Source organism: Mauremys mutica, chromosome 17 (assembly GCF_020497125.1).
Source record: "Mauremys mutica isolate MM-2020 ecotype Southern chromosome 17, ASM2049712v1, whole genome shotgun sequence".
NCBI lineage: Eukaryota > Metazoa > Chordata > Testudines > Geoemydidae > Mauremys > Mauremys mutica.
In genome coordinates, this window is record NC_059088.1 from 29879606 (window position 1) to 29902404 (window position 22799).

General features: G+C 43.1%; 1 protein-coding gene across 2 annotated transcripts; it reads right to left on the reverse strand.

Moving 5' to 3' along the window:
- Positions 1-7651: 7651 nt before the first annotated feature.
- Positions 7652-21510, reverse strand: RIT1 (Ras like without CAAX 1). 2 transcript variants are annotated; one of them, XM_044992000.1, is made up of 6 exons: positions 21354-21510; positions 21071-21194; positions 19050-19106; positions 12197-12270; positions 11380-11571; positions 7652-8266 (listed from the first exon to the last, which is right to left on the reverse strand). In XM_044992000.1, exons 2-6 carry the CDS (start codon positions 21162-21164, stop codon positions 8036-8038), a joined length of 648 nt encoding a protein of 215 aa, XP_044847935.1. In that variant the 5' UTR covers positions 21165-21194; positions 21354-21510; the 3' UTR covers positions 7652-8035. The 2 variants fall into 2 exon arrangements, with proteins under 2 accessions (XP_044847935.1, XP_044847936.1); XM_044992001.1 differs by lacking the exons at positions 21071-21194; positions 21354-21510 and adding an exon at positions 20844-21051.
- Between the last annotated feature and the right edge of the window lie 1289 nt (positions 21511-22799).

Genomic DNA, 22799 nt, shown 5'->3' on the forward strand with positions numbered 1-22799 from the left:
TACAACTGTGCAATGAGAATGCCTGTTCTCACTTTCAGGTGACAAGAAGCGGGCAGCATTATCTCCTAAAAGTGTAAAGAACTTGTTTGTCTGAGCAATTGGCTGAACAAGAAGTAGGACTGAGTGGACTTGTAGGCTCTAAAATTTTACATTTATTTTTAATGCAGTTTTTTTTGTACATAATTCTGCATTTGTAAGTTCAACTTTCATGATAAAGAGACTGCACTACAGTACTTGTATTAGGCGAATTGAAAAAATACTATTTCTTGTTTTTATACAGTGCAAATACTTGAAATAAAAAATAAAGTGAGCACTGTACACTTTGTATTCTGTGTTGTAATTGAAATCAATATATTTGAAAATGTAGAAAACATCCAACATATTTAAATAAATGGTATTCTATTGTTGTTTATCAGCGAGATTAATTTTTTTTTAATCGGTTGATAGTCCTAATATAAATGTATATATCCAGGAACAAAGAAAGTAGCCCACACTTACAGGATGGAATGCATAAACTGGGGAATCTTGATGAGTAGTACTCTGTATTTGGCACTGATGCAACTGCTGCTGGAATACTGTACCCAGTTCTGGCGTCCACAATTCAAGAACCGTGTTGATAAATTGAAGAGGGTTCAGAGAAGAGCCACAAGAATGAATACAAGATTAGTGCCTTTTAGTGATGGGTTCAAGGCGCTCAATCTATTTAGCTTAACGAAGAGAAGGATAAGAGCTGACTTGATTACAGTCTAAGTACCTATATGGGGAACAAATATTTAATAATAGGCTCCTCAAAGAGAGAAAGGTATAACATGACCCAACAGCTGGAAGTTGAAACTAGACAAATTCATAGAGAAATAAGGCACAAATTTTAAACTATGAAAGTAATTAGTCAGTGATACAATTTACCAAGGTTTGTGATGGATTCTCCATCACTGACAATTTTTAAATCCAGATTGAATGTTTTTCTAAAAGATCTGCTTTTGCAATTATGCTGGGGAAGTTCAGTGGCCTGTGTTATACAAGAGGTCAGACTAGATGATCACACTAGGCCCTTCTGGCCTTAGAATCTATATACAATTGGTCAGTTCAGTAGGTAGTTGAGCAGTGCTCTTCCTCGCGGATGTTAACCTCTCAGATAGACTCCAATAGTAATGCTTTTTGACATCTCTGGCTGGCTAGGAGACCCACCCTGGCAGATGATGAACTGAACTGGCCCCAGTTATACATGCCTTTGTCATCTTCCATCAGGTTTACAGCAATGCAATATACCTGAGCATGAAGCCATCTGCCCTCAGGAAACTCCAGCTAATTCAGAATGTGGCCATGCATTTTTTTCAGAAAGATGAACTACTGCAAGCACATCAAATCTAGCCTCTGCTCTCTACATTGGTTTTCTATACAAAATACTGTATCAAGTTCAAGGTCTCTATCCTTGTCTTCAAAGTGCACAATTGCCACGGCCCAGGATATCTAGATCACCTAAAGTTTTGGGATAAGGACTATAGTTAACAACTCTGCTGCTTCAGCACAGTGGAATTTTCTACCACAAGAGTAAAAAATGTTTATGCAGGAGATAGGGTACTTTCTCAGAAGCTGCTCTCACATTGCTGAACAAATTCCCACCAGACCCAAGAACTATCACAAACTTCACTACCTTCTTCTGCACATGCAAAATGAACTAAATTTACTTCACTTTCTTTAATATGAACACATTTTTGTATTTATTTTAAAACTTCAAACAATACACTGCACACATAACAGAGTATTAGAGAAAGCGAACCACATGAGACATGTGCCATGTAGCTTAATGCGCTAGTGGCACTCATACTATCATGTTAAGATTGGTACAAGAACTTCTATAAAATAAAATAGGAAGACAAATGCTCGTTAAATAAATCCCTCATGATACTTGAACCAAGGAACACTGGTGTCTGCCTAACTGAAGGGGCTGAGGACTTGAGAGCTCATATGGATCAGACAGGGGTGCAGATAGAACCAGCCCAGATTATCAACACAAAAAAAAGTGATTATAGTTGCCTTTCATTTATTATAAAAACAAAAAATTTCAGATTAAATAATAAACTTTGTAAACTGGTGGAGGACTAGATGTTTTTAAAAAGGAGTTGTACAAAAGCTTCAATTAAAAAAAGATTATTAACCTGCCTTTTTCAAAAGGGTATCAAAACAGTTGCCCCATCGTTAGCTAGTAAAAACTAAGAGCAAATAATACACCAAGAAAACGATACAATGGGAAATACAGGATTAAGTTCTCCTGTATGCTAATATCAAGTTTTCCAGACCAAAGTTTAGCTGCTTACCCTTCTAAACATCATTATCTTCCCAACCCTCAAAGTAAAAAAAATGGCAACTCAAAGACTCTTATATAGTACATCCAAGTCTGAACTATTATATTAATGAAAATTCTCTCTCTCTTAAGCAGGTCGTAGCACCAAACTCTTCTTATGGTACTTCTTAGCCTTGCATCTTTTAAATGGTTATTTAGTTTTACAGCTCACCTTCTAAGCCTCCAGCTAGTAAGCTCACTCCACCAAAGTTATGCACTACAAACTTTCTACTTATTTCTGAGCCCCCAGCCGCAATGTTTTCTATTGACAGTCTTAGGCACCTAGGATTAAAACATAAAATACAAACATTTATAATAAAAATTCTGTATTGTGTCAAATGAAATAATTTCTTTGTGTACAAATGTATACATGACAAAAATAAAACAATCTTCTTGAACAACATTGTGTAAAAAAGTGCTTGCTGTTCAGATTTAGTAATTCTACAAGCAACAGGCTCAAATGGAATCACTCAACATTGAATTGTTAAAGGGCTAATTTAAGGCACAGAAATCCCACCATTTATCAGAAGGCAAGAGTAGGAATTAGCCCCATTTATCGCTGCTCACAGGTTATGTTTCATTAATGCCAGCAAGTTTTGAACATACCAGTAGCTGAGTAGAATTTCAAGTCACATTTCTATCCTTGAAAAGTAGGAATTAAAATTGTTTTTAACTTTCAGAGAAAGCTGGTATTGTCTCATCTTTTAATTAGAAACAGCCTTTTTTGTGTGTGTGCGCGCGTTATTTCTATATTTTTTTCACAGATGTTTCCTGTTATGTGGCTTACCTGGGATTTTTATTTCATGGTTATAGACAGTACTTACTCCAATACTGAATAACTATTAGGGCCTTAATTTCTAAATTGGTTGGTATGGATGGGTACAGCTTGCTCAGGAAGGATAGATGGGGGAAAAGGGAGGTGGTGTTCCCTTATATATTAATAATGTACACATTTGGACTGAGGTGGAGATGGACATACGAGATGGAAGTGTTGAGAGTCTCTGGGTTAGGCTAAAAGGGGTAAAAAACAAGGGTGATGTCATGCTAGGAGTCTACTACAGGCCACCTAACCAGGTGGAAGAAGCTTTTTTTAAAAACAAAATCATCCAAAGCCCAAGATTTGGTGGTGATGGGGGACTTCAACTATCCAGATATATGTTGGGAAAATAATACAGCAGGGCACAGACTATCCAATAAGTTCTTGGACTGCACTGCAGACAACTTTTTATTTCAGAAGGTTGAAAAAGCTACTGGGGGGAAGCTGTTCTAGATTTGATTTTAACAAATAAGAAGGAACTGGTTGAGAATTTGAAAGTGGAAGGCAGCTTGGGTGAAAGTGATCATGAAATCATAGAGTTCACAATGGATTTCAGGAAGGCAGATTTTGGTAAGCTCAGACAGCTGATAGGTAAGGTCCCATGGGAGTCAAGACTGAGGGGAAAAACAACTGAGGAGAGTTGGCAGTATTTCAAAAGGACACTATTAAGGGCCCAAAAGCAAGCTCTTCTGCTGGGTAGGAAAGATAGAAAATGTGGCAAAAGATCAGCGTGGCTTAACTACGAGATCTAGCATGATATAAAAAATAAAAAGGAGGCTCATAAAAAGTGGAAACTAGGACAAATTACAAAGGATGAATATAGGCAAACAACACAGGAATGCAGGGGCAAGATTAGAAAGGCAAAGGCACAAAATGAGCTCAAACTAGCTACAGGAATAAAGTGAAACAAGACGACTTTTTATCAATACATTAGAAGCAAGAGGAAGACCAAGGACAGGGTAGGCCCACTGCTCAGTAAGTAGGGAGAAACAGTAACAGGAAACTTGGAAATGGCAGAGACGCTCAATGACTTCTTTGTTTCGGTCTTCACCAAGAAGTCTGAAGGAATGCCTAGCATAGTGAATGCTAATGGGAAGGGGGTAGGTTTGGAAGATAAAATATAAAAAGAACAAGTTAAAAATCACTTAGAAAAGTTAGATGCCTGCAAGTCACCAGGGCCTGATGAAGTGCATCCTAGAATACTCCAGGAGCTAATAGAGGAGGTATCTGAGCCTCTAGTAATATCTTTGGAAAATCCTGGGAGACAGGAGAGATTCCAGAAGACTGGAAAAGGGCAAATATAGTGCCCATCTATAAAAAGGAAAATAAAAACAACCGAGAAAACTACAGACCAGTTATTTTAACTTCTGTGCCAGGGAAGATAATGGAGCAAGTAATTAAGGAAATCATCTGCAAACACTTGGAAGGTGGTAAGGTGATAGGGAATAGCCAGCATGGATATGTAAAGAACAAATCATGTCAAAACAATCTGATAGCTTTCTTTGATAGGATAACGAGTCTTGTGAATAAGGGAGAAGCGGTGGATGTGGTATACCTAGACTTTAGTAAGGCATTTGATACGGTCTTGCATGATATTCTTATCAATAAGTTAGGCATATACAACTTAGATGGGGCTACTATAAGGTGGGTGCATAACTGGCTGGATAACCATACTCAGAGAGTAGTTATTAATGGTTCCCAATCCTGCTGGAAAGGTATAACAAGTGGGGTTCCGCAGGGATCTGTTTTGGGACTGGCTCTGTTCAGTATCTTCATCAATGACTTAGATATTGACATAGAAAGTACGCTTATTATGTTTGCAGATGATACCAAACTGGGAGGGATTGCAACTGCTTTGGAGGACAGGGTCATAATTCAAAATGATCTGGACAAATTGGAGAAATGGTCTGAGGTAAACAGGATGAAGTTTCATAAAGACAAATACAAAGTGCTCCACTTAAGAAGGAACAATCAATTTCACACATACAGAATGGGAAGAGACTGTCTAGGAAGGAGTATGGCAGAAAAGGACCTAGGGGATATAGTGGACCACAAGCGAAATATCAGTCAACAGTGTGATGCTGTTGCAAAAAAAGCAAACATGATTCTGGGATGCATTAACAGGTGTGTTGTGAGCAAGACACGAGAAGTCATTCTTCCGATCTACTCTGCGCTGGTTAGGCCTCAACTGGAATATTGTGTCCAGTTCTGGGCACCGCATTTTAAAAAAGATGTGGAGAAATTGGAGAGGGTCCAGAGAAGAGCAACAAGAATGATTAAAGGTCTAGAGAACATGACCTATGAAGGAAAGCTGAAAGAACTGGGTTTGTTTAGTTTGGAAAAGAGAAGACTAAGAGGGGACATGATAGCAGTTTTCAGGTATCTAAAAGGGTGTCATCAGGACGAGGGAGAAAAACTTGTTCATCTTAGCCTCTAAGGACAGAACAAGCAGCAATGGGCTTAAACTGCAGCAAGGGAGGTTTAGGCTGGACATTAGGAAAAAGTTCCTAACTGTCAGGGTGGTTAAACACTGGAATAAATTGCCTAGGGAGATTGCGGAATCTCCATCTCTGGAGATATTTAAGAGCAGGTTAGACAAACACCTGTCAGGAATGGTCTAGACAGTATTTGGTTCTGCCATGAGGGCAGGGGACTGGACTCGATGACCTCGCGAGGTCCCTTCCAGTCCAACAATCTATGAAAATCAGTAACTATGATAAAGGTATGCAATATTGCTCATGAAGTTAATTTTAACAAAATAATTTCATCTTACACTGCAACAAACAACTAAAATACTTTCTAAATGTTCTAGATTATTTTGAGCTACTTTTTCCATGTAATGGATTGTGGCACAGCACAGCATAACACAGGTGGATTTGCAATGGAACTTTATAAGAAAGAACCCAGAAACTGGTTTATACAACTTTGTAGTCCAGGTGCACAGTTTTAAAAAAGTAAAAAAATCAAAACAAAAGAAACACAGAAAAATCTGTATCAGTTTCTCTGATTTCCTACACAGAAAATCAAACTTAAAAAGCTTACATTTCCTATGATGCTGTTCGCAAAAGAACAGGAAAAGCTAAGCAGTTTAGTGAAGGAAATCATGAGGGCTCCCTCATTTGCCCTATTTGTTGCTTTCATGGAATCCTTTATACACAAATCTTAACATCTCTGCATTCCAACTCTGAATGTACAATGATCATGTGTGTCAAACTAAGGCTGAAAATACAGATCTGACACCAACCCAGTATGGTTAATGTAATTATTGACAAAACCAATCATAGAATACAGTTGTGATACTATACTTGTGGGCAAGGAAGCACTTTCATTTTAAATTACAGTTTTTAGTGTTTGATTTTCTGAGAAATTATGTTTAGCCTAAATTTTCTCTTGCCATTTCTGAGTTACCTATATGAATTATGTTACTTAAAAAAAAAATCCATCTTTCATGCTATTTTTATACTCGAATAAACTCTGGATTAAAAATCTTCAGAACTGATATATATATAGTCCTCCATGAGGAACATTTAATTTGCAGCATTTGAAAAATGTGCTGCTTCACAAAACACCAGCTTCCTAATCAGCGTAAGCGATCACTGGGCACAAATATCTACATATACCCACTTGAGTGTGTGTATATGTAGGGATATATCCATGTATATATAATTCTCAGGACTGACATTAAGCCCAGGTAATCATCATTGTCCCCTCATCTCCCCACCTACCTGCAATGGATGAGTCTCACCAGGTTCGGAGTTATTTCTGCTAGGTCCTATTGCCAGCACTTTCTAATTTTACACTCTCCCTCTACAACACAGTGCAGTGTGGGTACAGAGTCTCAAAGCATTAAAAAAATCTGTAATGAATTTGTGTTTGAGACTTCAATCTAACAATATTGGCTTCTTTAAGAAAAGAACGTAAAATTTAATGCAAATACATAAGCTAATGCAACATTACTGATAGGATTTTAAGCATGCAAGTCAGGAAAGTCAAAGCTCTAGTTTCCAAGAGCCCCTGCAACTCTATCACATTGCACATACTATACTATGGCAGTATAAGAACACTATATACATTAAGAAAATGCTACATATTCATGCAATGTTCTCAAGTTATGGCTGCCATGAGAATCAGAATTTTAAATTTTCCTGACTTGTTTAAAATCTAAACTATACTGTTGCATTACACTTGTTTCTTATAATTATTTGTATATAAATATGCACATGGAGTCCATCATTACTCGTTTGTTGGAAAAATGCACAATCAGAACATAAATCAATTTCAGCATGAGTTCTTCTCACTGACACATGCACACAGTTTGTTCCATTAGTCTGCTATATGTGCTTCACAAACATTACTTTTAACACTGATCTTGACAAGCCTTCTCATAAATTGTGAATTACTTTTCCAGAAAGCAGCAAACTTTGTTGTGCAATTCTCCAGGAAAGAGGAAAAACAAAAACCAAAACCACAACAACTAAGTTAGGCTCTAAGTAAAAGTTCAAAGACATTCTACATAGTTCGGTTTTCATTATGCTGAGATCCCTTAAGACAAACATTTAAAAGTGCAGGAACATACGTAACAGCATTTGCAACCAACTACGTCAGTGACATTTGCTGGATCCAAGTCAGAAACTGACAGTAAACAAAAGTAAAACCCACTGCTGTGTCATAGACCAAACGTTCTGAAATTGGGGGGGAAAGATTACTTTAAACAACAACGTAAATCGCAGCCCCTCACAAAACTCCCAATAGTTAGATTTCCTTTTAAAATAGTCAAAAAATAGAGAGGAAAGCATAATGCTCAAAAATGTAGGTCACTGGACTGCTTTGATTACATATTCCAGTTCACAGTTTGACAGATACATCCCTCCCCTTCAGGTCACTGAATCTTTCTTCTTTCGGAATGGTGACTTCAGTCTTTTCCATACGCTGCTTTTGGGTTTGGATTTTTTTTCCATGGCCATTATTGCTTCCTTCTCTTTCCTACGGATTTCTCGCACAAGAGCATGAAATACATCATCGATATAATAGCGGAATGCGGCTGAAGTTTCAAAAAAAGGGCAGCTGAATTCTCGTGCTAAAGCTGAGCCTTCTTCTTTGGAGACCTTCAACAAAGTACATATTTGTCAACAAAGCAAAAAGTGTTCATTCCTTCCCGCTTTCTGCTCCCTTTGCCTGTTCCTCTCACTCTTAACCATGTGCATTTTTTCACATTACCTGCTCCTTTTGGAACATCCTCTTTCCATGCATCTCTCTGAAATCTCCCTGAAATCTAAACTTTTGTTTATTCCTACTCAGTCACCTGATCTTTTAAATATTTGTACTGCATCCTATATCCATAAGACATCCAGCTCCTTGAGGTAGGGACTGGATCATAATCTGCATTTGTAAATAATGCTTACACCTTTGGCACTATACAAGTAATAAATAGAAAAGGGTTTTAATAGCACTAAATGCAAACAAATTATTAATCTTTCAAGACCTGAAAAATTAACAGATGAGAATGATTGTTAAGGTGGAATGACAAGACACGTATTTGGTCACAATTAATCTATTTCCCTGACAGTGTAGGAGTGTTCTCTACTGAAGGTTTTCTAGCCTTTTGTCCAAAATTATGGCACTTCAGCCACATTCCTGTGGAGACTATTCCACTGACTAAAACATTTTAGTCAGGATGATTTTACAGATATTGAGACTAATTATTTTCCCCATTCATAATTTTATCTTATTTCATATTTAAACACTCTTTTATCAAATAATTAATCTCCCTTGTTGGTGTTAAACCGGCAACTATCTGAAGGGCAACATGCAACTTCCACAAGTTGTCAATAGGAAAGTTATATTTTTCACATCAGTCACCACTGGTGATTTTCTCTGAATGCCATCCAATCTGTCCATCTTTCCTCCCAGAACTGAACACATTTCAGAATATGGGTACACTGGAGCCACATGAAGGGACTCTTGATTCCCTGTCCTGTGATATGACTCCTCAGCATATATATCCAACAACGTCAATGGCATTTTGCTCTCGTATCACATTGGAAACTCAATTTCCTGTGCAACCACTACCTGTGGTCTATTTCAGGGTTACTATTTGCCAGATTTTTTCCCCTCACAGTGAATCTGTATTTTGGATTATTCTTCCCCAAATGTTCTAGCTAACACTTTCTCAAGTTGAATCTTATTTTATTTTCTGCTCTTTCTAAGCCCCCTTTTATTATTTCTCTATTCTCAATGTACTTACAACCCTTCCTAATATATTACTATTTGCAAAGTTTGTTCAAGTGCCATTTAATCCCCTGTGCAGATGCACTCTCCTTTCAGGATAAGAGAAATTGAAAACATAACAGGAGTTGAAGGTTAGAAATTATAGTGCAAACACCCAGGTTTTCAAAGCGGAAAACTAATGAGTTTGAGATTATGTCATGTCTATTAACATTAGTATTCCATAATAAAACGACCTGTATTTTAGAGATCCTGCATTCTGCACTTACCACCATTGCATCACATCCCTCTTTCAACATTACTAATACAAATATTACATTTATTTTAAACATTAAATCAAGAGCAAAAATGTAATTCAAGGAAAAGGAATAAGCAAATACACTTAGGATAAACCACAGCATTATGTTTTAAGTAGGGCTGTAGATTAATCACAGTTAACTCATGTGATTAACCAGGGCCGGCTCCAGAGCCCAGCGGGGCAAGCACCCGCCTGGGGCGGCCCTTTCCCGGGGGGGCGGCACGCTGGGCCGGCGGACCTGCCGCAGTCATGCCTGCGGGAGGTCTACCGGAGCCCCGGGAGCAGCGGACCTGCCGCAGGCATGACTGCGGAGGGGACGCTCGGCCGGCGGCTCCAGTGGACCTCCCGCAGGCATGACTGCGGACGGTTCGCTGGTCCCGCGGCTCGGCTGGACCTCCCGCAGGCATGCCTGCGGCAGCTCAACCGGAGCCGGCGGACCAGCGAACCGCCCGCAGCTGCGGGAGGTCCAGCCGAGCCGCGCGACCAGCGGACCCTCCGCAGCTGCGGGAGGTCCAGCCAAGCCGCGCGACCAGCGGACCCTCCGCAGTCATGCCCGCGGGAGGTCCGCTGCTCCCGCGGCTCGGGGGCGCCTCCCGGGCATGACTGCTTGGGGCGGCCAAATTTGTAGAGCCGCCCCTGTGATTAACTAAAAAAAATTAATCGCAGTTTTAATTGCACTGTTAAACAATACCAATTGAAATTCATTAAATATTTTGGATGTTTTGCTACATTTTCATATATATTGTATTCTGTGTTTTAATTTAAATTAAAAGTGTTTATTATGTTTTATTACAAATATTTGCACTGTAAAAATGATAAAAAAAATAGTATTTTTCAATTCACCTCATACAAGTACTGTAGTGCAATCTATTGTGAAAGTGCAACTTACAAATGTAATTTTTTTTTTTACATAACTGCACTCAAAAACAAAACAATGTAAAACTTCAGAGCATACAAGTCCACTCAGTCCTACTTCTTGTGCAGCCAATCGCTAAGACAAACAAATTTGTTTACATTTACCAGAGTAAATGCTGCCCTCTTCTTACTTACAGTGTCACCAGAAAGTGAGAACACAAATTAGTGTGGCATTTTTGTAGCCGGCATTGCAAGGTATTTACGTGCCAGATATACGAAAATTTAGTACATCTGGCACATAAATATCTTGCGAGGCCAGCTACAACAGTGCCATGCGAACGCCTGTTCTCACTTTTGGTGACATTGTAAACAAGAAGCAGGCAGCATTATCTCCTGCAAATGTAAACAAACTTGCTTGTCTGAGCAATTGGTTGAACAAGAAGTAGGACTGAGTGGACTTGCAGGCTCTAAAATTGTACATTGTTTTATTTTTGAATGCAGTTTTTTTGTACATAATTCTACATTTGTAAGTTTAACTTGAATGATAAAGAGATTGCACAATACTTATATTAGGTGAATTGAAAAATACAATTTCCTTTGTTTTTTCACAGTACAAATACTTGTAATAAAAAATATAAAGTGAGCACTGTGCACTTCGTATTCTGTGTTGTAACTGAAATCAATATATTTGAAAATGTAGAAAACATCCAAAAATATTAAAATAAATGGTATTATAGTATCGTTTAACAGCATGATTAATCGCAATTAATATTTTTAATCACTTGACAGACAGCCCTAGTTTTAAGATATACACCTCCTGAACTCCTTTGGGTAGTTTACCTGTCGGAGCAGTGTCAGATCAGATTTGTTCCCCACAAGAACCACAGGAGTGTCATCCGTGCGCCGAACTCGGTAGATGAGCTGTTTGAACTCACGCACTTCATGAAAACTGCGTCGGTCCGTGATTGAATAACAGATGATAAATCCCTCACCCGCCCTCATGTACTGGTCCCGCATAGCTGTAAACTCTGCCTAGAAAGAATGTTATAATTCAATTTTCATACAAGCTCAGCAGCTGTTGATCATCTCATCACTGTCAGCTCTCTATCCATTCTAAGAACAGCTATATGCCACGCAACATACTGGTTTGCTTATGCCACACATTGTCCACTGGAAAAAACTGGAGATTTTATGGATTCTCCCTATCTGAAATATTACTTAAACACATGAAATACACAACTAAAAGTGCAACATGTAGCAGTCAGAGAGTTAAAAGAACGTTATGAACAGTTTGTTTCCTTTCTGTCCTTTAACACATCAAACAAAATATTGTGAAAATTTGGGACCAATATATGAAGCAAATGAAAGGCATGAGTTTCTGTTGCTTCAGAGAATTGGTAAGAATGTTGGCACCTCTTTGTTTGTATATATTATGTATATAAAAAGGACAATGGAAAATGGGGAAAGAAAGCAGGGTACAAAATAAATGCACATTCTGTGGCTACCAACAAATACATTATGTTGGGGAAATGGGATAATTCAGAAGACAGAACTAGAACAAAGAAAAGATAGAGACAAGCAATACATTTTTAAAAGATCTATGTGAATATGCCTGGCCATTAGTTCCATCCTATTCATATTTTTATTGCTCACATACCTGTCCCGCTGTGTCCAAAATGTCCAAATTTGCAGGTTCATCATCAATCCGTATTCGTATTTTATAAGCATCCTCTGTGGATTTAGAAGAAGAAGGGTGGGGGGTAACAGAAGTTCAGTAAAACTGCAGTACTGATCTCATGCCTACAACAACATACTACTACTGAGCATTTGCTATAAAGCAATGGAAAATACTTTATAATATCAATTGTAATAATGTAAGAATTCAGTTTTGAACACCTTAATAAATAATACTCTCTCTCAGACTAATGGGCCTTTCCCAACTGAGGTGAACAGGCAGACAAATAAAATAAAATAATCCTAATGGCAGCCACCAACAGCACTGCCAATTTCCTAAAACAGGATAAATTACTAAGAATATGTCTACACAACAACAGCACAACTATGCCACTGTAGCGTAGACACTGACTACAGCAACGGAACAGGTATTTCCACCACCTTGTGAGGCAGTAGCTAAGTTGATGAAAGAATTCTTCCATCAACCTAGCTTCGTCTACAATGGAGGTTAAGTCACCCTAAATATGTTGCATAGGGCATGAAATTTCACAGTCCTGTGAGACATAGCTAAGATGACCTGAGTTTCAGGTGTAGACCAGGCCTTAGAAAGATAAACAGATCCTTCCCTCCAAATTAAACTAACACAATTAAAAAAGATAGTTAAGACCCAGGCAGACTGCGAAGAGCTACAAAAGGATCTCTCAAAACTGGGTGACCGGGCAACAAAATGGTGGATGAAATTTAACATTGATAAATGCAAAGTGATGCACATTGGAAAGCATAATCTCAACTATACATACAAAATAATGGGGTCTAAATTAGCGATTACCACTCAAGAAAGATCTTGGGAGTTATTGTGGATAGTTCTCTGAAAACACCCACTCAATGTGAGCAGCAGTCAAAAAAGCGAACAGAATGCTGGGAATAATTAAGAAAGGGATAGCTAATAGGACAGAAAATATGTTGCCTCTATAAATCCATGGTATGCCCACATCTTGAATACTATGTGCAGATGTGGTAGCCCCATCTCAAAAAAAGATATAGTGGAATTGGAAAAGTTTCAGAAAAGGGCAATGAAAATGATGAGGGGTATGGAACAGCTTCCGTATGAGGAGAGATTAATAAGACTGGGACTTTTCAGCTTGGAAAAGAGACGGCTAAGGGGAGATATGACTGAGGTCTATAAAATCATCAGTGGTGTACAGAAAGTAGATAAGGAGTGTTGTTTACTACTTCTCATAACACAAGAACTAGGGATCACCAAATGAAATTAATAGGCAGAAGATTTAAAACAAATAAAGGAAAGTATTTCTTCACACAGCGCACAGTCAACCTGTAGAACTCCTTGCCGGAGAATGTTGTGAAGGCCAAGACTATAACAGGATTCAAAAAAGAACTAGATAAATTCACAGAGGATAAGTCCATCAATGGCTATTAGCCAGGATGGGCAGGAATGGTGTCCCTAGCCTCTGTTTGCCAGAAGCTGGGAATGAGCAACAGGGGATGGATCACTTGATGATTACCTGTTCTGTTCATTCCCTCTGGGTCACCTGGCACTGGCCACTGTTGGAAGATAGGATACTGGGCTAGATGCACCTTTGGTATGACCCAGTAGGGCCATTCTTATGTTAAAAAATGTCACCAAAAGGTGCTCAGATGTTACCATCATGAGCACACTATAAGAACCTGACTAGAAATGCAAGTTCTCCTTTCTGTTTGATCTGATCAGATCAGGGGGCAAGGATAGCTCAGTGGTTTGAGCATTGGCCTGCTAAACCCAGGGTTGTGAGTTCAATCCTTGAGGGGGCCACTTAGGGATCTGGGGCCAAAATTGGTCCTGCTAGTGAAGGAAGGGGGCTGGACTTGATGACCTTTCAAGGTCCCTTCCAGTTCTAGGAGATTGGTATATCTCCAATTATTACCTTTTTTTTTTAATTACCAGATTCTCCTAGCAACACTAATGGGCTGAGTGACAACTCCAAAAGAGGAAGACTGAATAAAACAGACAGCTAGTGTCAGAAGATCTCAAAGCAGGAGCTAGTAACAACACTTTATTTGGAGACAAAGATTGCAGAAGGTCCTGATCCATGGCTAAAGCTCCTACGTGCCATGGTAATATAAACAAACAACAGTAATATCCTATAGGATTTTGAAAAATTATGGTGTCATGGCCGGCAAGTATCGAAGGCGGGGGGAGGTTGTTCCTCCCCAAACAGCCTTGCATGACCCCATTGACATTCCACCCCCAGAACCCTTTCACCTGCCTGGTGTGGGGGGCGAGAGGGGAGTTGGCTGCCATGCGAGGAGGGGGGATGGGACTCTGGGCTCCGGTGGGAGGGGCATAGGACTCCATGCACTGCCTTCATCTACAGACACCACCCCCCGCAGCTCCCACAGCCAGGAACAGTGACCAATGGAAGCTTTGGGGGAGGTATCTGCAGGCAAGAGAAGCAGCAGAGCCCTCTGCCCACCCCCACCCCAGGGACGTGGTGCCAGCCGCTTCTGGGAGCGGAACGGGGCCAGAGCAGGAAGCAGTGAGCCTTCCCTGCCCCTGATACGCACCACTGCCACCCCGGAGCCACTCCAGATAAGTGGTGCCGGGCCGGAGCCCGCCCCACAAACACCTCCTGCCTTCTGCATCCCAACCCCCTGCCCTGAGTCCCCTTGCTGCACCCCACACTGGTCCTGCACCCCAACCCCCTGCCCTGAGCCCCCTCCTGCACGCTCCATACCTTCCTGTGCCCCAACCCCTTGTCCTGAGACCCCTGCCGTACCCCACCCCTCTCCTGCACCCCAACCCCTTGCCCTGAGACTCTTCCTATACAGTGCACCTCCTCCAACACCCCGCACTCCCTCCCACACCCCAACCCCCTGCCCCAGCCCTACATTCATGGTCCTGCATGCAATTTCTCCATGCAGATGCAGCCCTCGGGCCAAAAAGTTTGCCCACCCCTGCTCTAGAGTCATCTACTAAAGTAAAGTTAAGGTTGCTGGCTCTGCTAATTCTCCTGGTTTGTATGTAGATGGGTAAATCTGTTGACTCATAATTTCGACAAACGACGTGGGAAAATCAAACGGAACACACAAGAGACAATGTAGCTGAACACAAGCATTTTGGGCAGTTACTCTCCCCCTCCTTTTAATCTGCTGCACATTTATAAAAAGTAGCAATAACAAAAGGAAACAAAGGCAGTTATGTACGACAAACTATCACACTGCAAAGCAAAAGTAGTATGACAGAAGAGATGATGGCCATCAAGAGGTCTTATTTTTGTTATTAGTCTGTTAATTGTGACTGGCAGTTAGCTTATTTTAGTCTTTTAACTTTTTCTGTAAGTATTTAATAATACCTAGCTCCTATATAGCACTTTTCACCAGTAGATCTCAAAACACTTAAAGGGAGATAAAATATCATCATCTCCATTTTACAGATGGAGAAATTGATTCATAGATTCCAAAGCCAGAAAGGACCATTGTGATCATCTTCTTGGTCTGACCTCCTGAACATAGGCCATAGAAATGCCACAAAATAATTCTGAGAGTACATCTTTTAAAAAAAGCTTCCAATCTTGATTTAAAAATGGTCAGTGATGGACAATGCACCATGACCCTTATAAATTGCTCCAATCGTTAATTATTCTCACTGTTAAAAAATGTACATCTCATTTCGAGCATGAATTTGTCTAGCTCAGGGGTCGACAACCTTTCAGAAGTGGTGTGTCGAGTCTTCATTTATTCACTCTAATTTAAGGTTTTGCGTGCCGGTAATACATTTTAATGTTTTTTAGAAGGTCTCTCGCTACAAGTCTATATATTATATAACTAAACTAGTCTTGTATTGTAAAATAAACAAGGTTTTCAAAATGTTTAAGAAGCTTCATTTAAAATTAAATTAAAATGTTGATCTTACACCACCGGCCCGCTCAGCCTGCTGCTGGTCTGGGGTTCTGTTCACCTAGGCCGGCAATGGGCTGAGTGGGGCCTGCAGCCAGGACCCCAGCTGGGAAGGGTCTGGCAGCCAGAACCCCACACTGGCCGCGGGCTGTGCGGGGCCAGCAGCCGGGATCCCAGCTGCCAGACCCGCACAGCTCGCTGCTGGTCTGGGGTCCTGGCCCTGCCCACATACAGTGGGTACCTACCTTCTCCCTGGTTCTGGCCCATTCTCTTCCTCTCTCTGCACTGAGCTGAAGGTGGGAGTGGCCCGAGCACAGGGCTGGGGGTGAAGGGTCTGGCCAGGAGCTAGAATGAGGGAGGGGGCGCAGGGTTGGGTGTGAGGGCACTTACCTGGGCAGCTCCCATTTGGTGTGAGGGATGCAGGTGGGAATGTGAGTGGGGGTGCAGGAGCTCCCATTTGGTGCTCAGGGTGGGGGTGGGGATGTGCAGGGTGCATGGGATGTGGGGGGGTGCAAGAGTCAGGGAAGAGGGCTGGGGGCATGTGAGGGGGGTGCAGGTGTCAGGGTAGGGGGGCTGGGTATGTGTGGGGGTGCCAGAGTCAGGGCTGGGGTCATGGGGGGGGTGAAGGAGTCAACAGAGGGCTGGGTGATACAGGGCTCAGGGCAAAGGGCTGGGTGTGGTGTGTGTGGGGGGGTGGGGGTCAGGACTCAGGACAGAGGGCTGGGTGACTGCCCCTCCCAGAACCCCCAACCCCCCCCCCACTCCTTGTCCCGACTACCCCCTCCTGGGACTCCACCCCCTATATAAGCCTCCCTGCCCCTTGTCCCCTGACTGCCCCCCTAGGACCTTACTCCCTACCTGTCCCCGACTACCCCAACCCTTATCCACAACCCCGCACCCAGACAGAACCCCCTGGATTCCCATGACTATCTAACTGCTCCCCACCCCCTGACAGGACCCCCAGAACTCTGGACCCATACAACCCCCCCTGCTCCCTGCCTGTCCCAACCCCTCTCCACACCCCTACCTCCTGACAGCTCCCCCAGAACTCCCGACTCATCCAATCCTCCAGCTCCTTGTCTCCTGACCACCCTCTCCAGAGACCCCCCCACCCTAACTGTCCCCCCAGGAGCCTCCTTGCTCCCTGTCCCCTGACTGCCCTGACCCCTATCTACCCCCCACCCCATAACAGACCCCGGGACTCCCATGCCCCATCCAACCACCCCTGCTCCCTGACTGTCCCCTCCAGAGACCCCCGCCCCTAACCACCCCCCCGGGATCCCACTCCCCCATTCCCTGTCCCTTGACTGCCCCCACCCCTTACCCAACCTCCCCCCCCCGGCCCCCTTACCATGAGACTCCCTGCTCATCCGGAGCTCTGCTGCCGCCGCCGCGCACACACACAGCCCCTCCCCACCCCTCAGAGTGCTGCGTGCAAGGCAGCAGGGCTCCGGATGAGCGGGGAGCGTCTTTCCCTCCCCACGGAGCCAAACGCTGCCCCGCGAGAGCGCGCAGCCCCGGCCCCCAGAGCGCTGCGCGCACAGCGGCAGGGCTCCAGGGGAAGGCGGAGGAGGGGCTGGCGGCTTGCTGTGCTCGGTTGGACGCTCCGGCCCGGGAGCGCGGACCCTGCGGCTTGCCATGTCGGCAGGATTTTTAATGGCACACGGAGTCCCAGCAGGCAGCCGTGTGCCATTAAAAAACGGCTCGCGTGCCATCTTTGGCATGCTTGCCATAGGTTGCCAACCCCTGGTCTAGCTTCACCTTCCAACCAATGGCACTGGTTCCTGGCACATTGGAAAAAAAATTGCCGGTGCCCCATATCAGATAGCTTGAGAAGCACTGACCTATATACATTTAGCCATATTAAAAACACACAGTATACTCAGTTTACAAAGTGATCCAGATCACTCTGTATTAGTGACCTGTCCTCTTCATTGTTTACCACTCATCCAATTTGTATCATGAGCCAACTTGATCAGTGATTATTTTGTTTTCTTCCAGGTCACTGCTAAAAATGTTAAATAGCACAGAGCCAAGAACAGATCCCTGTGGAAGCCTACTAGAAACACGTGCTCAGTGAGGACTCCACATTTACAATTACATTTTCAGACCTATTGGTTTGCCAGCTTTTAATCTATTCAATATGTGCCATATTAACTTTATACTGCTCTATTTTTTTAATCAAAATGCTGAGATGAGCTTGAATGCCTTACAGAAGTGTGAGTATATTACATCAATACTATTACCTTTATCAACCAATCTTGTAATCTCATCAAAAAAGATACCAAGTTAGTTTGATAGGATCTGTTTTCCATAAAATCATGTTGACTGGCATTCATTATAGCCTATGTTAATTCTTTATTAATCCACACCCATATCATCCATTCCATTACCTTGCCCAGGATTGATGTCAGACTGACTAGCCTATAATTACCCAGGTCATCCAGTTTAAATACTGGCATAACATTAGCTTTCTTGCAGACTTCTGGAACTTCCCTACTGTTATACAACTTAATTAAAATCAACATGAATGGTCCAGCGAGCTCCTCAGAGAGCTCTTTTAAAATTCTTGGATGAAAGTTATCTGTACATGCTGATTTTAAAGTGTCTAACTTTAGCATCTGCTGTTTACTCCCGGGGGAATTCTGTGCCACTGCACAACGCAGAATTTGTGCAGAAATTATTGTTGTGTGCACAGAATTTTCTGTAAATATCTTTAAAGATCTGGCCATTAGTCCTGTTCCTAGCACAGCTCATAATCCTCTTTGCAGACTTTGGACTCGTAACAACTTGTCTAACTATTACTGACATGATTATGAACGCTTTGTTTGCAGACTAGTTTCTGGTTTTCTTTAGCATATAAGGTTCATGGTAAATAATTCCACAAAAACTACTTTTTAACTTGCAAAAGCAAAGACAGATGTTGGAGAGGTTCTTCTTACCAATGGTAGGATCATGGTCTTCTGGGAACCGGTGGCTGATGAACTGCATGGTCATAGCTGAAAATTAACGTTGGATAACTACAATTACACAGGAGATTTCCAGTCCTCCTGATTAACCTCACAGGTGTAGGTGGGGACATGATAACAGACAGAGAATATTTAGAATTACTGATTACACAGATTTCAGAATAGTAGCCGTGTTAGTCTGTATCCGCAAAAAGAACAGGAGTACTTGTGGCATCTTAGAGACTAAAATGTATTTGAGTATAAGCTTTCGTGGGCTATAGCCCACTTCATCAGATGCATAGAATGGTACATATAGTAAGAAATATATATACATACAGGGAACATGAAAAGGTGAAAGTAGCCATATCAACTGTAAGAGGCTAATTAATTAAGATGAGGTATTATCAGCAGGAGAAAAAAAACTTTTGTAGTGATAATCAAGATGGCCCATTTTAGACAGTTGACAAGGTGTGAGAAACATTTAAATGATACAATTGGCATACTATTTTGGCATTTGCTAAAAACTGGAGCACTTCATAGGGAAAATGCGCATTTTGTTCACCCTAAATCTCAAAGGCGATATGATAAAATGTACTTATCAGTAAGGCTACATTTTAGTCACAGGTATTTTTAGTAAGGTCATGGACAGATCACGGCCAGTAAACAAAAGTTCATGGCCCGTGACCTGCCATGACTTGTACTATACACCCGACAAAATCTTGGGTGCTCAGGGTGGGGGTGTCGCTCAGGGACACTGTGGTTGCTCGGGGGGGAGGAGAGGCTAGGGGTGCCATGGGTGCTCGGGGGGCGGGGGGAAACGGCACCCCCGCTGGTGCTGTGGAGGTAGGGCAGGCAATGTTGGCAGGCTCCCTATCTGGCTCTGCGCAGCTCCCCAGAAGCAGCAACATGTCCCTTGGCTCCTAGGCACAATTGGGGCCGGGGGCTCCGGGTGCTGCCTCCACCCCGAGTGCCAGCTCCGCAGCTCCCATTGGCTGGGAACCATGGCCAATGTGAGCTGCAGGGGGAGTGCATGCGGGCAGAGCCAGCACACAGAGCCACCTGGCCACGTTGGAAGCGTGGGAGGGACATGTCACTGCTTCCAGGGTGCCCCGAGGTAAGCGCCTCCTGGAGCCCACATCACCTCCCATGCCCCAACCCCCTGCCTCAGCCCTGAGCCCCCTTCCACACCCAAACTGCTGTGCCGGGGGGAGGGGAAGGGAAGGAGAGAGAGTGGTGGCCCAAGACTGCCCCAGGAGTGGCCAATGCAGCTGGCCCAGGGGCTGCCTGAGCTGCTCAGGTGGCCCCTGGGCCAGCTGCACCAACCACTGCAGAAGTCACAGAGGTGCCAGAAAGTCTCAGACTCTGACAGACTCGCAGCCTTACTTATCAGTATGAAATTGTGAACTATATTCTCACCCATTGCCTATTATTTTCAACTATGGGACTAACAGCTTAAAATGGTTTAATAAATTAAACAAGGTCTTATAGATATAAGACATTACAACTCTTCAGTGTTTATGATCCTTACCCCTCAAATATTAACTCTAAAGTTTAACAGAGACTGCTGTATTACAGTTTAATCAATCCTAATCAAGGATTTTCACACAAATACGTTCAATTAATGAAAATACAGAGGTAGGAGCTGGGGAAAGATTTTTAAAAATCTCCAACCCACCCTTATGTAAGTGACCTCTACAGTGAAGCAAAGCACAGACTGTCCCCCTGAAGAAGAGCTCTGTCTCTCTCACCGACAGAAGTTGGTCCAATGAAAGATATTACCTCACCCACCTTGTCCCCCTCACAGTGGGTACCTCCATACAGCAGGGAGCAAACCCATTCGTCAGCTCTGGGGGCCGCCGCTCTCAGCAGAGACAGATTAAAGCCTAACGCCCTGCCCCATGACAGCTGCTCTGGGACCTGGACCGGCCCTGCGGGTTCGCAGACGTCCCGCGGGACAGCCTCTCCCGACTCCTAAGCCAAAGGGCGCCACACCCCGGCAGGCCCGAGACACCCACCGCTCTTGCCCACGCCGCCAGCTCCCAGCATCACCAGTTTATACTCGCGGGATTGTCCTAAGGCGCCACCGCCCTGGCGGGCTCCAGAGTCCATCTCCCCCGGGGCCAAGGAAAACGCTGCCGCCTGCAGGGAGAAAAGTGTGTCAGGAACCGGCCGGGAGGGGGTGGAGCGGGCCGGAGCCACGGGGTCTCCACAGGCTCTCTCCGCCCCGGTCCCGCCCCAATCCGAAACCGGCTGCATCTCCCCCACCCAAAACCCACCATCGCTGCCCCCCCAACTCACCGTGTCAGGGACTCCGGACTTCTTCGCGTCGCATCCTCCCGTCCGCACTGACAGGGCCCGTGGAGAGCAGGACCCCACCAGCCCACCACCGTTTCAGCCCCTTCTCAGAGCAAACCAAAATGGCTGCGGCAGCGGCTCTGCGGCCTTAGGCCGAGCGAGCGCTTCAGGCCCCGCCCGCGCATGGGCCCGCCCCTTCCGTGTATAGGATGCATCACGAGCAAGGGCAGCGCGGCACTCAAAGGTGGAAAACGGACTGTCCCTGAGTCCCTCGCTGCCCGGCCTTCGTCCTTTGGGCAAATCGCTTCCCTTCCTCGAGTCTTCTCACCCGCCATCTTCGAGTGAAAAGCAGCCCTCTGTGTATAACTTTACTAGGGGGGTCAGGCCGGTCAGCAGGGTGCTCCTCTACAGCTGAAACGCACTTCCTGTCCCCAGCCACCCCAGAATATCTCCTAAGCATTTAAATTTTAAAAGTAAATTTTCTCTGCCAGTTTCTGGGTTTTGTACATTGATTTCTGCTAATACTTAGTCTTTTTGACTCTATCTGGTAGTTTCTAGCTACCTCGCTATAATTAGCAAGCAAACATGGGTATGGTCAGATTTCAAAACACTGGGAAACTATTAGACCCAGAGACTGCCCCCCTTGACTTAGATTTCAGTGGGACTACTCACCCTCTTAAAGAAAAGCAAGTGCATAAGTGTTTGCAGGACTGGGGTTTATTAAAAATAAATTATGGGAATTGGTTTTAAAAGTAGGTGATAAGATATGTTGCTCTAAGCATAGCATATACATAAATAAAACCAAACCCAACAATAAAAGCCCTGCCAAACCAAAGCACTACATTGCATAAACAATTCTGCCCTTGTACAGAGGATGAGAGAGAAGAAAAAAGTCACAACAGAAATTAGTCATTGCTTAATGCACTACCAAAAGGGGCTCAGATATTGCAGTGATGAGGGTAGCAAAAGAACCTAAATAGAACAGAACAAAAACTTCTATTTTTTTTTAATTGTAGACCAAGTGGAGAATTTCCTTTACATTTTTTTAATTTATAGATTGCTTGCTACTACAAATGAGCATAACTAAATGGTCCAACTGGTTTAAAAACATTTTCTGATACTATTTTAAAAGGTGCAATATGTGGCCCATTGTTTTTCTGCTCCTTTGCACTCACACAAAGTTCTGTCAAATGGAAAAAACAAGCTACCACTAATGTCCAGTTATGGTAGTCTTAGCCACCTGTAACAATAAAAAGGTACAATATTTTCAGACAGAAAAGTGATTTTTCAAGTTGTGTCCCATTAAAAACGGTTCAGGTTTTAAAACCTTTTCTTAGTAAGAATATTTCACCAAAGTCTGTGTCTGTTAAAACACCAAATTAAGGGGTAGACAGAGGCTGTCACCATTCCCACCCCAGGTGAATGTGCTGTACCCAAGAAAGTTATCTG

What these genes read in the sequence shown, in the direction of transcription:
- RIT1 (XM_044992000.1), bottom strand. Translation starts at nt 21,164, where the DNA reads ATGGACTCTGGAGCCCGCCAGGGCGGTGGCGCCTTAGGACAATCCCGC. An exon ending in TGGCGGCGTGGGCAAGAGCG is followed by an intron (nt 19,107 to 21,070) that starts GTGGGTGTCTCG and finishes GTTAATTTTCAG; the next exon opens with CTATGACCATGCAGTTCATC. An exon ending in AGACCATGATCCTACCATTG is followed by an intron (nt 12,271 to 19,049) that starts GTAAGAAGAACC and finishes CTAAATCCACAG; the next exon opens with AGGATGCTTATAAAATACGA.